The 16,514-nt window shown below is 43.8% G+C and overlaps 1 protein-coding gene across 14 annotated transcripts in view; it reads left to right on the top strand.

Moving 5' to 3' along the window:
• Positions 1-16,514, top strand: part of LPP (LIM domain containing preferred translocation partner in lipoma) — a 443,967-nt gene that overhangs the window by 200,903 nt on the left and 226,550 nt on the right. For all 14 annotated transcript variants that reach the window (XM_050964799.1, XM_050964800.1, XM_050964802.1 and 11 more), the window contains one exon: positions 16,028-16,146. In XM_050964799.1, the coding sequence (XP_050820756.1) occupies positions 16,028-16,146 (119 nt within the window). The remainder of the gene's footprint in view (positions 1-16,027; positions 16,147-16,514) is intronic.

Consider the following 16,514-nt stretch of genomic DNA (forward strand, 5'->3'; position numbering starts at 1 on the left):
CATTGGTTTCTAGCCTTAACAGATCTCAAAATAGCCCTTTAAATCCATTTGAATTCAAGATGTTCATCTTGTCAAGCAAGATTTTAGTTACAAGGATGTGATTTGATATCTTGTGACCTGCCAAGGGTAGGGACTAAATCTTTATATCACTTGAAAGCTGAGAATCCTGTTTTTCAAATTGTTTTGAGCATCCATTTCTAGGCCCAGTAAATCACGAGATACTGGGTTTTAAAGCTGTGTCAAACCTAAATTGGCCTGTCAGTGTAAAAGTGCTTCTTTTGCACTTGGTCCAAGAATGAATGAATACTGGCAAATTCAAGATTCGTGTCTCAAGTACATTCTTGATTCCCCACTATAACTATGCAGACAAGGTTACATTAATACATGATGTTTCTTCTTTAATCTAAGCGGCAATGATGGTCCTCACCAGGGCATATCTGTTGTAGGGAAGTAGTAAACGTAATTGTTTTAAACCAGCTAGGGAACAGCTTTGCCTCCTGAGGACCCTTGTGGCGCCCCAAAGTGGTCACCTTGTCACGACCTGATGTAGCAACGTGCTATGCACACATTGATGATGATGCATTGGTATTCATAGACTCATAGACTCACAGACTCTAGGACTGGAAGGGACCTCGAGAGGTCATCGAGTCCAGTCCCCTGCCCTCATGGCAGGACCAAATACTGTCTAGACCATCCCTAATAGACATTTATCTAACCTACTCTTAAATATCTCCAGAGATGGAGATTCCACAACTTCCCTAGGCAATCTATTCCAGTGTTTAACTACCCTGACAGTTAGGAATTTTTTCCTAATGTCCAACCTAAATCTCCCTTGCTGCAGTTTAAGCCCATTGCTTCTTGTTCTATCATTGGAGGCTAAGGTGAACAAGTTTTCTCCCTCCTCCTGATGACACCCTTTTAGATACCTGAAAACTGCTATCATGTCCCCTCTCAGTCTTCTCTTTTCCAAACTAAACAAGCCCAATTCCTTCAGCCTTCCTTCATAGGTCATGTTCTCAAGACCTTTAATCATTCTTGTTGCTCTTCTCTGGACCCTCTCCAATTTCTCCACATCTTTCTTGAAATGCGGTGCCCAGAACTGGACACAATACTCCAGGTGAGGCCTAACCAGCGCAGAGTAAAGCGGAAGAATGTCTTCTCGTGTCTTGTTTACAACACACCTGTTAATGCATCCCAGAATCAGGTTTGCTTTTTTTGCAACAGTATCACACTGTTGACTCATATTAAGCTTGTGGTCTACTATGACCCCTAGATCTCTTTCTGCCATACTCCTTCCTAGATAGTCTCTTCCCATTCTGTATGTGTGAAACTGATTGTTCCTTCCTAGGTGGAGCACTTTGCATTTATCTTTATTGAACTTCATCCTGTTTACCTCAGACCATTTCTCCAATTTGTCCAGATCATTTTGAATTTTGACCCTGTCCTCCAAAGCAGTTGCAATCCCTCCCCAGTTTGGTATCGTCCGCAAACTTAATAAGCGTACTTTCTATGCCAACATCTAAATCGTTGATGAAGATATTGAACAGAACCGGTCCCAAAACAGACCCCTGCGGAACCCCACTTGTTATACCTTTCCAGCAGGATTGGGAGCCATTAACAAATACTCTCTGAGTACGGTTATCCAGCCAGTTATGCACCCACCTTATAATAGCCCCATCTAAATTGTACTTTCCTAGTTTATCTATAAGAATATCATGCGAGACCGTATCAAATGCCTTACTAAAGTCTAGGTATATCACATCCACTGCTTCTCCCTTATCCACAAGGCTCCTTATCCTATCAAAGAACGCTATCAGATTAGTCTGACACGATTTGTTCTTTACAAATCCATGCTGGCTATTCCCTATCACCTTATCACCTTCCAAGTGTTTGCAGATGATTTCTTTGATTACCTGCTCCATTATCTTCCCTGGCACAGAAGTTAAACTAACTGGTCTGTAGTTTCCTGGGTTGTCTTTATTTCCCTTTTTATAGATGGGCACTATATTTGCCCCCTTCCAGTCTTCTGGAATCTCCCCCGTCTCCCATGATTTCCCAAAGATAATAGCTAGAGGCTCAGATACCTCTTCTATTAACTCCTTGAGTATTCTAGGATGCATTTCATCAGGCCCTGGTGACTTGCAGGCATCTAACTTTTCTAAGTGATTTTTTACTTGCTCTTTTCTTATTTTCTCTTCTAAACCTACCCTCTTCCCGTAAGCATTCACTATATTAGACATTCTTTCAGACTTCTCAGTGAAGACTGAAACAAAGAAGTCATTAAGCATCTCTGCCATTTCCAAGTCTCCCGTTACTGTTTCCCCCTCCTCATTGAGCAGTGGGCCTACCCTGTCCTTAGTCTTCCTCTTGCTTCTAATGTATTGATAAAAAGTCTTCTTGTTTCCCTTTATTCCCATAGCTAGTTTGAGTTCATTTTGTGCCTTTGCTTTTCTAATCTTGCCTCTGCATTCCTGTGTTATTTGCCTATATTCATCCTTTGTAATCTGACCTAGTTTCCATTTTTTATATGACGCCTTTTTATTTTGTAGGTCACGCAAGATCTCAAGGGTAAGCCAAGGTGGTCTTTTGCCACATTTTCTATCTTTCCTAACCATCGGAATAACTTGCTTTTGGACCCTTAATAGCGTCCCTTTGAAAAACTGCCAACTTTCCTCAGTTGTTTTTCCCCTCAGTCTTGATTCCCATAGGGCCTTACCTATCAGCTCTCTGAGCTTACCAAAATCCGCCTTCCTGAAATCCATTGTCTCTATTCTGCTGTACTCCCTTCTACCCTTCCTTAGAATTGCAAATTCTATGATTTCATGATCACTTTCACCCAAGCTTCCTTCTACTTTCAAATTCTCAACAAGTTCCTCCCTGTTTGTTAAAATCAAGTCTAGAACAGCTTCCCCCCTAGTAGCTTTTTCAACTTTCTGAAATAAAAAGTTGTCTGCAATGCAGTCCAGGAACTTATTGGATAGTCTGTGCCCCGCGGTGTTATTTTCCCAACATATATCTGGATAGTTGAAGTCCCCCATCACCACCAAATCTTGGACTTTGGATGATTTTGTTAGTTGTTTGAAAAAAGCCTCATCCACCTCTTCCACCTGATTAGGTGGCCTGTAGTAGACTCCCAGCACGACATCACCTAATTGGAGATGGGTGAAGCTTGGGGGATTGGTTTTGCAAAACTCTTCACAGTTGAGTTTGGTTTAGTGAAACCAAGACCTGGAGTTGTGTGGGGATAAGTCCCATTCTCGCCAAGCCTCTACTATTTGAGGAGATTTGGATAGCTCCCGTTTTAGCACATGTCCAAAATACATGATATAGCCTCAATATATAACAACATCATTAATCATCAAAGCAATATCATGATGAGTTTCAACATCCTCTCTGCCCTCTGCCCCACCCTTTCTTGCTGCTGGTAGAAAAAGAATTGAGTTTTTTCCTTCTCCACTCAACCTCTTCTGGCTGATGAGAGGAAATGGGGGTCCCCTTCCAACTGCCCCTTCTTATAGCATCCTGAACAAAGGGAAATTTGAAAGGAGGGGAAATGGACCTCTCTTTTTCCCATCCTGTCAGGTATGTTTCTTTGGTGAGCACTCACCACCTTGATTATTATGGACTGTTTTGCACATGCTGCCTCAGATAGCCATCAGAAGCTCTAGGAGAATGGAACTGGAGGTGATTAAAATACATTTTCAACAAAATAGGGCTTTTCATCCAAAACCAACATTTTGCCTGAAAATGCTCATTTTGTTGGAATTTTCTCATCAGAAAAACAGAATCCAAACATGGTATTTTATTTTAAAAGTTGTTTTTGATGAAACCAGGCATTTTCACCGAAAACTGACATAACAAAATCATACATTTTCTGCAACAACAACAAAAAAAGGCATTTTTAGACCAGCTCCCAATGTGACATATTTAGTATAATGGTCACCATTAAAGTTATGGCAGTGCTGCCTGGACAAATGCTAGATTCTAATTCTCTGACTCATGACAGATAGCATCTTACTGCCTGCCTAGTGCCATTGGCTTTAGTAGAACTACTTGGTCGAGTAAATGCTCCCAAAGCTTCATAGTGCGGACCCAAGTAATTAACATTGCCATGATATCCCTGTGCTTAGTATAGGGAATACAGGGTGAAATCCACTGCTCTGCAGAGGGCCAGCATGGATACCACATAGGTACCATATAAGTCCCACTTATGCCCTCAAAATAAGCCTTATTCTGGGGCTCTTCCTGCTTGAAATTTGCTCTGTATTTCATTAACATTGCAAGTCTGATTCTCATGGACACTAAGTCGCTTTTACATTGCTCTGTCTAACATGCTCACTTTAAGGCTCCTTACACGGCCAGGGTGATGTAAAGTGTCCTCGTGTAAATGAGATTCAGTCTCTAATTCACTGAAACTCCCTGTGCCTGCCTGGCATCCAGCTAATATTCAGAGATTCCCCAGCATTCTGGACAGTGTCTTGTGTTTGTGTTTCTGTTTGTAGTTCTCCAAACCCAGACTGGCAGAGGAGGAGGTGAACACCCCTTCTGGGCGATGTGTCCCATTGCAGATGAGTTATGTAGCAAATACAGATGCTTCTTTGGAAAGTTCAGACTGGGGGTTATGAATGGAATTCGTCCCTGTGCAGAGAAGATATTTGTAGGTTTTTGTCCCACTTCAGTACTACATAGACCTTGTACAGCATCTCTGCACGTGCATGGACTGGACCCCGTCTGAAGACACCTATATTTTGTATTTGCCCTAATGACAAATATCTTTATTCAGTCCGCATTTACTTAGAATGTACATGCTGTTTCTAGTAAGCGTAATCTGCTTGGAATTTGTGTCTACGCATAAAACAACACCACACAAGCCATAAATGCAGAGTAAATTATCTACTTTGAAAGATGAAAAAATACAAGAAGATTTCTATTTATCCACATTTGGGTTTTTCATCTGAAAACGTCCTCTGGGATTTAGGAAGTAATTTGATTTATTATTAGACTATCACACAGACAAATAATCAAAAGCAAGTTCTTTTATATTCACAAGAAAATCTAGTTAATTTTTCCATTCCCTAGTAGCATTTATCAGCAAAATGAAGAATTGGATGCTAATTGCAATGGAAGGAAGGAAGCTATCACTGTTTTTGCAGCTGAAAACAGTAAACTATGTGTGTCTGATAAAGACACATGTTCTGCTTTAATCTTTTAATGTGGCTGTTTATAGGTATTACATGGAATGCTTCTTGGGGAAAGGAACTAAACAAGCCAATTTGAAACTCGGTCTCCCACCTGTTTGATTGGTTGAGCTGTAAAACCTATTTGCCTGTTGTTGTGTTTCCAATTTGGTGGCTTTGTTCTAATGTATCAAACTACTAGCAGAAGATTATGCGAGAAAAGTATTTTGCAAAGGTTGACCCTTCATGCAAGGAACATTTTAAGCAACAGTGATATATTTAGTCGGTGAGGATTGATCTAAGCCCATCAAGACCCATTTGATTTACCATAACAAGGCAGATTGGAATTGAACTTGGTAATGGGAGGAAAAAATGCAAATAAGAGTTTGAACTTATAATGCCATCTTAAAAATGGTTAGCTGCCGCATCTAACTCTTCAGGAAGTCTCTTGACAATAAAAACAACTCTGGAAGCCTGCTGTTATCTTTGCATGATGTGTGGAATGTTTTGTGCTTCATCGCTGAGCAGAAAGAGGCTGTCTGGCTTTGGGGTGCATGTTAACAGGATGGAATTTCATTGACACAAACACCCCCTACCCTAGGGCCAGAAAGTTGACTCCCTCCATCTTAATGGCCAAGAAACAGATTGTGAGTTGGCCTTTTTTTTTTTTTTGTGCCAGGTGATAAATGGATTTTATACGCTTAGCAGTCACTAAAGGTTTAATCCAGTGGCATAACTCGTTTTCCCAACTCTGTCACAACAGCCTTCTCTAATAAATGAATGCGTGTCAACTCTTGTCGAGCACTTAGCAGTGAACAATGAATTTAACACCACAAGCCAATAAACAAATAGATTACCTATTTCGGTTTTGTCTGAGCAAAACAGTGCTCTGTGGTTGTGTTGCTTCCTGTTCCTCTCATTCTATTCAGGAGAGAAGATTATGCATATGAATGCAATGTACATTTTCTTTTCAAAGTCAGTAATTTGCTTTTGTGATGAGATTCTCCCCCTTACCGCCTCGAATGGTTTATGCAGAAAATTCTCCGTCTTGGCGACCTGTTTGTGTTGGTCTTTAACATTTGACAATTACTGATATCCTTGTTTGCAATGCAGGACCACTCAGAGGCTCCCTCATTGTGCTGGGCACTGTTCAGACCCCGAGTAAGGGCCAGTCCTTGTCTCGAAGAGTTTACCCATGTAAATAGACAGGACAGCCAGGTGGGAGGGAGGAAGGAAGGGTGTCCCTGTTTTACAGGTGGAGAACTAAAGCACAAGGAGGTTAAATAACTTGTCCAAGGTCACAAAGGAAGTCTCTGAGAGAACCAGTGAATAAGCCTAGAGCTCGAGTTAACCTCAAGACCATCCATCCTTCCTCTGTGTATTTTAAGATGGATTGATTTAACATTTTAAAAGGTGAAAGCATATTTCTTGTATTATCTCTCCTTCAGCTGTATTAAACTGCAGGTCAGGAAACTAATATGATAAAGCTGTCCTATAATAATAATGATGACAGCACTTTTCTCTTTTTTACGGGAGTATAAATTTACTGTAACTTCACCAAAGTCAGCTGAGTTACCAGTGTCAGACTGGTTGTGAGAGAATTTATGTAGGCACTTCACCTGTGGATCACCAGACCCTTGGCCCAGGTGAATAAACGTAGTCATTTCTGTTGTAGAGAGTATAAATGACATACACATAGGTCAAGGGTCTTGTCCAAAGTCATACAGAAAAGCAGTTTTGAATCAGAAATATTATCTACAGTCCATGCTCAGCTGAGTACAGATACCTTCTTGTACTGTATTGCAATGATCTGCTTTAAGTCAACGTCTGGGAGAAATTCTGTGGCCTCTGTGCATGGAGGTAGAGCTTAGATGGTCAGGGTGGCCTTAGGAATATGTGACTCTATGGATCCCCCTGTTCATCCTCTTCCTTCATGGACCATGAGGAGCACAGGAATGCCGGCATTGACTTCAGTGTGCTCATAACGCTGGCAGTTCTGCCTTAAGACAATGACTATAATCAAATCTCATGCTTCAGGGCTTCAGCTGCTCACTTTCAGGGGGCAGGAAGGATCTTTTCCCCCCAATGCACATTTAGCCAAAGATATTTGCTGGCTTTCTTTTTCCCCTCCTTCCTCTGAAGCATCCGTGATTGGTGTACAAGAGGCTCAGACTAGATGATCTCAAGGTCCTTTTAGCCTTAAATTCTATGAAACTATAATGGCATCTACTGTCAGTGTAAGTCAGAGATGCTGGTGATGTGACGGGTGGTCTATCTCTTTTAAGGGCTTGAGGCTAGCCAGCCCTGGACATTAACCAGGTGCAGCTGAAGAGGCCTGGTGTTCCCCATGTAGCTGAGCACCCATTAGGGATTAGAGAGCTCAGAGGGGAGGAAGGAGAATGCCCTTAGAAGGGCCCAGAGAGGAGACTGTGGGGCTTAAGGACAGAGGCCGGGATGCCGAGGGTCTCCTGGAGAAGCCTGACCAGACTTGGAGCCCTTGCTTTGTGGGCTTTAAGCTGTGGGAGCTCTGAACGAAGGCCCAGGGTGAGGGCCTTATGGACTGTTTGGGGGATTGAAACCTCATTAAAGGGGACATTAGTTTAGCTTTGTTTTGGCTTCTCCTGGCCCAGATCTGATAATGGGGACGTACTGATGCCCAATCGGGGAATTAAGGTTGGGCACACCTGCAGCACTGCCCTGGGCCGCAGTGGGGCATGTGGGGATGGCACACCCGTTTGACAGGTAGTGATTTTACTTGACATTTGGTGTAGGACGTCTTCGAAGTGCTCTACAAACACGAGCTAATTCATGATGGGATCTCATGAAACGACCAAGGATTTCAGGAGAGAGTTTGTCCGTATGGGACTTCCAGCTCAGCGAGGCTTGGGGAGTCAGCTGAGTTTCTTCATGCTTTGGGGAACTGAGCCTTTGGTGTTTAACTGTGTATTAACTGCTGCCGTTCCAGGAGTGTGGAGGAGAATCGCAGAGGTCTAACATAAGCCTGGGAGCCTGAGGTTTCCTGCATCAGCGATCACAAATGGAAAAGAGATTTGATGGTGGTGATTTTAAGTAATATTTTAAGTGAGGTGGCACCCCGGGGGGAACCCGTCACGGGAGCATCCTGTCTTGTTAAGTGAGAGGCAAATCATGCCTCTTGCTTTGTTCTGATTAAAGGTAAAATCTAGGAAAGGTGGACTGGAGGCGGAACAGCTGTGCCCGGGGAAGCTTTTGCAACTGGAGGCTGGATTCTGACCTCAGTTACACCAGAGTAAATCTGGAGTGATGTCAGGGGAGCTGCTCCAGGATTACACTAATGTACCAGATCAGAATCCCACATAAGGGTTCAGAGGCATGCTAACTATAGGTGTGTGGACTGGGGGCGGGGGAAGAAGGAGAATTGTTTTTCTGGTAGCTGGGTCAGCAGTGGTGGTGATGAAGTTTCAAAAGTGGAGGGTTAAACTGATGTGGGACATGGTGCCTCTATACATTGGTTTTCCATGCGGTAAATCGTTGGTGATCATTGACGTGCGTTTTTTATTTGAATAGAATATTTTAACCAACACTTGTGATTCATATCTTGAACTGTAGGGGACTAATGTTCCCGTTCTCCAGCTGGGGGAAACTAATTCACCATCTTGTGTTGTAAACACTCACTCATTTTAACTGATTACACCTCCAATGTTCTTCAAACCACTAAAATTACTAATTGCTATTCCATACACATCAGAGAGTGAATCCTGAATAATTAACCCCAAATAAAATTAGATGAATTGGCCCTTTTAATTAGAGTCCCTGCTGCTGTTTGTTCTGAGCTTCCTTTTCGTACAGTTAAGAGACTTTTAGATTAATTAAAACTGCTTAAGTTTTAAACAGCCAGTGACCTTTTACTACAATGTAAATCCATAAAAACAATATTTCAGCTAACAGGTGGTGCAGTAAATTTTTAGTGCAACTATCTGACAGAGTCAGTGTTTCTTTTTTAAATGCTGAGAGTGAAATTAGCCAGTTGTTTTTAGCTGCTTATTAATACAGTGATTAGCAAATGTCGTTAACATGGGAAGATTAACAGCTGGTAAAGAGCATGGCAGTCTAAAGAGTGACTCTGGCAGGTATGTTAGTTAAACGTAGTAATCACAGGCTGAATTAGCATGTTTAGATAGATCATGCAAATAATATGCAGTCATGTGACTGTTCTGAATGTATAAATGTGGGCTCAAATGACTGTTTATCGATTTCTTTCTGCAGTGCTCCTGGAAAAAAAATGCTATTTTGGTTTCTTAAACACCTCCCCTGGTCAAATAACATACATTAAAAAACAGCAGCAGCAACAAAAATTCTGTAGATAAATGTTTTGTCATAAGGCATGACCTCCCTGCAGCGCACCCTACTGGGTGAATGTGGCACTATTTGTGCTCCCCGTCTCAGGTTCCTTTCTGAGGTGGGAGGGTGTCATGCATCTCCATGCCCCCATCTGTGCTGGAAAAGTGGCTCTGACCAAGTCCCAAACAAACCTGATCTCTTCCAGGGCAGCAAGAGTCCAAACTACAGAGTCCTAACAACAAAGATTCTTCTGCCCCTCAGGGATTCTCTTCAGCCCATCCTCTGAGCCCTGTTCCCAGGCCCTATCCAGGCTACATTTGAGAGCTTGTCCTTGAGCTATTATAGAGCTCTCAGCCCCGAAGCAGGTTCCCTGGGAGTGCCCCACTTCTTGCAAACCCTGGCTCAGTGCCTTCCACCGGAGCCTTCCCACTCCCTGCGGTTCCAACTGCAGGCTGGTCTCTGTCCTCTATAAGGCCCAAGGTCCATTAAGTTATCACCTGACCATCTTAGCCCTGGGAAGCAGTTAATTAATTATGGCACAGGTGTGGCTGGCCCATCTTCCCTTCAAAGGGCCAGTGATCCTATGACTTGTTTATACTGGAAACTTGATGGCTCATAGGATTGAAAATAGGGTACGGAGTCACACCGGAAGGTCACTGATTCAAATCCAGGACAATGCATATATAAAAACTCTGCAGTGTCACTACTGTAAGCTGTGGGGTTTGTCGTTAATAATACTGTAGTACATTGCAGTAGTGCAGTGCTTTGGGACTGTTACTATAGAATAATTGTGTGTGTGTGTGTTTGAGAGAGAGAGAGAGAGAGGTTAGTAGTGGTCAAGAGTAAGTACTCGGAAGGTTCTCTGGCTGATATGAAATGAATTGGTGTCAGGGCTAGTGTGTAAGTGAGCACGTTCCTGTTATGTTCGTGGTGTACACAGAGAGAAGTTAGATAATAACATACAATACTCTTGCTGAAAGGTTGCAAAGTAGCACAGATTTATTTTTTAGAATTCAGAACAATAGTACACAAGAACCCTAAATCAGAGAGAGACAAAGCAGACTGCTCCCTAAAACAGGGAGGCACAATTTTCCCCACCTTGCTTTAATCTGGCTGTTTCCAGACTGACTCTAATTGCTTGCTTCCCCACAGAGTCCGTTAGCCTGCAGACAGGACCAGGAAAACACTCTCTCTCTCTCTCTCTCTCTGATAGCTTGCAATTTCCAGTACAGTTTTCAATATGCCACAATTATAAAAACCACCATAACTAACTGCCACTAATTGGCCCTTTGTTTGACCTTTTTGGCAGAGGCTAAGGACTTGGCACTGGAGCCTGCATTATCCCCTCATTCTCATCCTTAGATATCATCCTTTCAGAGCTGAAGCACATGAGGAGGGGGCGGGAGGAGCCAGTAGAGAGCAATTTTGTTCTGCCATTGCCCTTGGTCTTTCTATTCTGAGTATAAACAGAAGAGGTTTTTTCTCTGGATATTTCTAACCAGCACTAAACCGACTTCAGAATTAGAAGTACTCATGATAATAGGAGAGTAATGAAGAACATCTAATCCTGTAGCTTTCTGATGTCAGTCAGTGATCTGGGCTCACAAGCATGAATCTTGTTTTGCTGGTTGATTTATTTCATTTAAGTTATTGCTTGTTCCAGAAAAGATGTTTTGTTTTGATTTTTCAAACAATCTGTTCTGGCCAGGCAAGCGGACCTCTACATGTGTCTGGAAATTACCAACCTACGATTCCTTCCGAGGTCTAGAATCTCCCAGTAACAGTTGTGTTAGTCAGTGGAGGCCATTTGCTTTGATGCACTTCAGTTCCCAATTGGCAAACAGATTCCCCTTGAAAACACTGGAGCAGATTTTATAGGCCCGATCCTGCAAATGCTCATAGCCAAGCACAGTGTTTACAGCCATCAGCACCCACTAGAATTCACTGTGTTTGCAGGGATGGGCTGTGAGTGAGAGAGGAGTCTGGTATGCTAACTGGGCACCCACTTGGAGGTCTTTGCGTACCCCGTGGCAAAAATTCAAATGTTCCCAGGAAGTATTAAGGCCCCCTTTCTCGTTTAGGTGTGTATTCTTTGGATTTATGTTTGGCAAGGACGCTAATGAAATGTTGAAACTTACTAGAAAAGAAAAAAAGCCTATTTTACTGAAACATACAGCGTTACTTCCATGGCAATTAGTAGGCTTGGCAGCAGAGCTGGCTCCAATGCTTTTGCCACCCCAAGTGGTGAAAAAAGAAGGAGGAAAAAAAAGCCACGATCGGCAATTCAGTGGCAGTTCTAATGCTGCCACTTTGTGGTTCGGCGACAGGTCCTTCCCTCCAAGAGGGACTGAGGGACCCACCGCTGAAGAGCCGAACGTGCCGCCCCTCTCCGTTGGCTACTCCAAGCACCTGCTTGCTGTGCTGGTGCCTGGAGCCGGCCCTGCTAGGCAGAATTTGATTTAAATGTCAAATTTCGACAGAGATCAATGTTTGCTTTTTAAGCAATTTTATCTTCAATTTTTGTCTATTTTTTCAGTGCCGTGAAATTATGCGGTGTGGAGGGATTAACATCACATGTCAAAATATACAAAGTAAATCTTCTTAAATCAAATTCTCTTTAAGTTCTCCAGCAGTGTTTTTCTTACTTTACCTCTCTGTAAATGTCGATGAAGGTGGATGGAAACCTTTCTTTGTTGGTTTGCGTGTGTACGGCGAAATCAATGTTTACCAACATTTACCGATGCAAACCTAATCCTTCCGAGCCTAGCAATAAGGGTAAGGCTTTGTGGCTGGCTGTCAGGGATCTGAAATAAAGCCAGGAGGTGTATATAAAGAAGCCTTTTGTCATCATGATGAATGATGATTCAGGTACCGAGGGTAGGCTTGTGGGTAAAGCACTGGATGGAGTTTTCCTGGCTCTGCCATAGATTTCCAGTGTAATCTTGAGCCAGTCACTTAGCTCTTTTCTGCCCAAGTTATCCCCTCTGTGCAGACATAGCAACGTTTTAAGCACCAGGGCTCTTTGCCAGGGTATGTCCGTTGAGATATCACAGGATCGGGCCTGTCTGGCAACTGCTGCTGAGAGCTCCTTCAGGAGTGTGGGGGACAAGAAAGAGAGGAGCTTGGTGGAGGTTGAAAGAGAGGAGTATAAACACACACGGTGCATGTCTGCATATTACACAGAGGGAAATACGTGGGCATGATTTCAGTGCACTTTACTTTGTCACGTCTGGAAATAAAATGGAGATGATGCTTTGGTGTAACAGAGTGCCATACGGTGACTTGCACGGTTATCAGCAGGTGGAACCCAGCAGCAAGAAGCTGACAGTGTGGTTCCTTAACTCCAAGGGAGAAAAGGCAGGTGAGAGTGGCTGTCTGGGGAAAAGGTCTCGGGCTTGGAAGAGACAGGTTCTGCAGGCAGATCAGCCGAGTTTCGGAAGAGGCTTGGGCTGGAATTCATTATAAACTAAACTGCAGGCGGCGGGTTTGTAGAGAATCGGTGTCTGAGCTAGAAGTGGGAGCTAAGAGGCATATAGCATGGACTAAAGCCAAAGAAGAGCAATTCTATGAGTGGTGTGACAGAAGAGAGACCGAGAGGGGTGCACTCCACTCCGGTGTCTGAATTACATGGGAGTGCAAGGAAAAATTTCTGCAAAACTCTCAGGAATCCTAAGAGATTTCTCATATAAAAGTGTTGACGGAAACTGTGTCGACACTGGGAGAAAGAGACGGCATTGCTATCAGCCTGGAGTGCTGGGCTCAATACAGATATCCCTCGGTGATTTTCTCAGGTCCTTGCATCAAGTAGAAAATCAGACTGTGAGTGGTCATAATGGACGTTTCTGGGCTTAAAATCTATGGGACAGCTCCTCAGCCAGTATAAACTGTCAGAACTCCATTGTCAATTTACACCAGCTAAGGATATGCTGCAGTGAATCTATGTAGCAAGCTGCAAGTGCCACCAGACCAGAATGGACACTGGTGTTAAATGAACATGGGATCAAACCCCTGACACCGGCTGTGGTGGTGTCCCGGGGTGGATTGTGCCCCTTCTGACACAAGATCCAAGGCAGTCTGGCCCTATATTCTGCTTGTTTGCAAACTTCGGTCTTGGCAGGGTGAGTCCTTGCCTGGTGCACACCAGGGTGTGCCATGTTGATGGAGCAGAAGCTATACATGGGGCACCAGATGGGTTAAGCACTGGGAGATATCCTGTGGGCTGAGCTAGAATAAGTATCAAGCCCTTAGTATTTCTGATCCTTATTTTTGGGGCCACAAGGTTACGTACGAAGAAGGTGTAAAAGTGTCCAGGAAGAGGGAAATTCTCCCTCTCAATATCGTCATAATTATTTATTTGTATTACTGTACTGCCTAGGACTGCTTATCGTGGACCAGGGCCCTGTTGTGCTTGGAGCTGTACAAACATAGAACAAGATCTAGAGCTGTAATCTGATCATAGTTATGTAATGCAGGAAAGTGAAGACACAGGAAGAGTCAAGGTTCACCATTGCTCAAACCCACCAGAAGGTCTTGGGTACCATCCTTTACTTGTCCAGCACCTAGGACAGGGAGGAACAGATCCTTGGTTCAGTTACGTAGGTGCTTCAGTGATACAGGTAATAGGCAATCCAGCTACTGCTAACAGAAGATCAATGCAACATGATTCCCTCCCCCCCCCAATCCCTGACACCATGAAAGTTATTCCTGAGATCAATACAAAGGGGGCACATGATGCAGTTTTAAAACAACACACTTAACACTGATACAAAGAAATGATTTTACGTAATACGTAAATAACCTGTGGAACACACTGCTTCATGATACTGAACAGTCTAAGATTTAGGATTAGACATTTCTATGCATAATAAGAACATTCCCAGCTCTGTTGTTTTAGAATAGCAATTTATAACGGATACAAACCCTCGTGCTTCAAGGCGTAAGCCACCACTGACTGCATGGGGTTAGGAAGAAACTACCGTCAGGGAAGCGTTGATCCATAATTGTGCACTAGGAGTTTTTGCTCTTTTCTCCGAAGCAGCTGGCACTGGCCCCTCTCTGAGACAGGATACCAGACTGCATGAGACGTCTGGTCAGCTACTAGAGTCTGTAACAATGGAACCTGGCCCAAAGCTTCCCAGGACTCCCCACCCACACCACCTCGCATTGCTTATGTAGCCTGAATCCTGCTCACTGCACCTCCTATTGACGATTTGCCTGCTGCCTCCCCCGCATTAGACACGTTAGCGTGTGCATTGCTGATGTTCAAAAGTGAAAGCAAATTGAGGTGAAAGTAGGGGAGAGGCGTTCTGGATGTAGCCAGCTAATGTCACCCCCATTTCTCTGGTTAAGGAGCCCCTCCGAGTGCTTTGTAAGAAGTGCTTTCAACCCGGCCTTCTGGCAACTTGGAGTTAGCACCCAGAGCTCTCACCTGGAAGATAAACAATTGAGCTGCTGGTCAAGGCATCAGGACATGGGACAGTTGTTGTTACCAAGGGAGCCTGTGTTTACTAAAACAGTGTCTGCAAGTGACCAAACTCAGCAGCAGCCCCTGGATCAACACTGGCATTATTTGTTTAAAATACTAATATTTTTGTTTTAATCCACACAAACACATGCCCACCCGAGAGCCAGCAGTGAGCCTTTCTGTATAACGCTGCCAGCACAGAGCCTTATCCCAAAGCAGCCAGAATTACAGTAAACTTTATCCCAGGAAACTAAATTCAGTGCTGGAGTTAAACTAACCTGTATTTCCCCCCATCATATCTCCTTCAGTGCCCTGGCTTTCATGCTGCTTATACACCGTTCTGCATCCTTCACGTATCCGTGTCATAAGGGGCACAGAAAAAGAGCTCTCTCGGGGTAATCTGAATGCGTAGCAGTATTGTTCTCTATTGGTGGCTTGTATGACAGCAGCTCCTAGAAGCCCTAATGAGGGCCCTGTTGTGTTAGGTGCTGTACAGACAATCACAGTCCTTGCATCTGAAAAAAATAAAGGGGGGAAAAAGAAAAAAAATCTATCCCCCAGGCCCCCAAATCTCCCTCTTTATGTAGATTTGCGGCAGTATGTCCACTGGGCATTGATTTAGGAACACCACAGCTTTCTTGAGAGGCTCGCTATCCAATATCAGCTTTCGCCCTGGATGTATTTGAGACTTTCCTAAGGGGTTAAGGCACTTCTGGGTTCACTGCAGAAGAGATGTAGAAGAGCTGGCAAGTGGCTCCTCAAGCCTTGGATCCAAAGATTTCAGAACAATTTACAAACATTGATTAACCCTCATAAGCCCCCTGTGAAATAGGTGGATGATGTTAACTCCCTTTGGCAGCCAGGGGAAACTGAGGCACGGATCAGTTAAATGACTTGTTCAAGGTCACACAATGAGTCAGTGGAACGGCTGGGAATAGAACCCAAGAATCCTGACTGCCCAGGGTCCTGCTCTAACCTCTGGCCTCATTCCCCGCTCCCTGTGTGGTTAACTTTGTTGGCTCGTTTTCACCATCTTAAGCCTAAATCCTGTGATTATCTGTTGTAGATTTCCCTCTGCCGCCACCGCCACCACCACTTCCTGGAGATGATCTCGGGAACCTCCCAGTGCCTCCTGGTGCCTTTCCCTCCCCACCCTCTACAGATGAGGCTGGTTTCAGTGTGCAGGTAAGGCAGTCTGGGTGTTTCCTGCTCAGACAGGTCATAGTTGGGATGGACTGTGAGTTACATGTTCATGGTGATCAAACAAGAAGTAGGGGTGTACTGTGGTTTGAGAACGAAGAGAGGTCAATAGTGGTGTCCTCTTGTGCCCTGTACTGGGACCAGTCCGATTCAACACATTCATAAATGATCTGGAAAAAGGGGTAAACAGTGAGATGGCAAAATGTGCAGATGATACAAAACTACTCAAGATAGTTTAGTCCCAAGCAGATTCCGAAGAGCTACAAAAGGAGGTCTCAAAACGGGATGACTGGGCAACAAAATGGCAGATGAAATTCAGTGTTTATAAATACAAAGTAATGCACATTGGAAAA

This window comes from Gopherus flavomarginatus, chromosome 8 (assembly GCF_025201925.1).
Source record: "Gopherus flavomarginatus isolate rGopFla2 chromosome 8, rGopFla2.mat.asm, whole genome shotgun sequence".
Lineage (NCBI taxonomy): Eukaryota > Metazoa > Chordata > Testudines > Testudinidae > Gopherus > Gopherus flavomarginatus.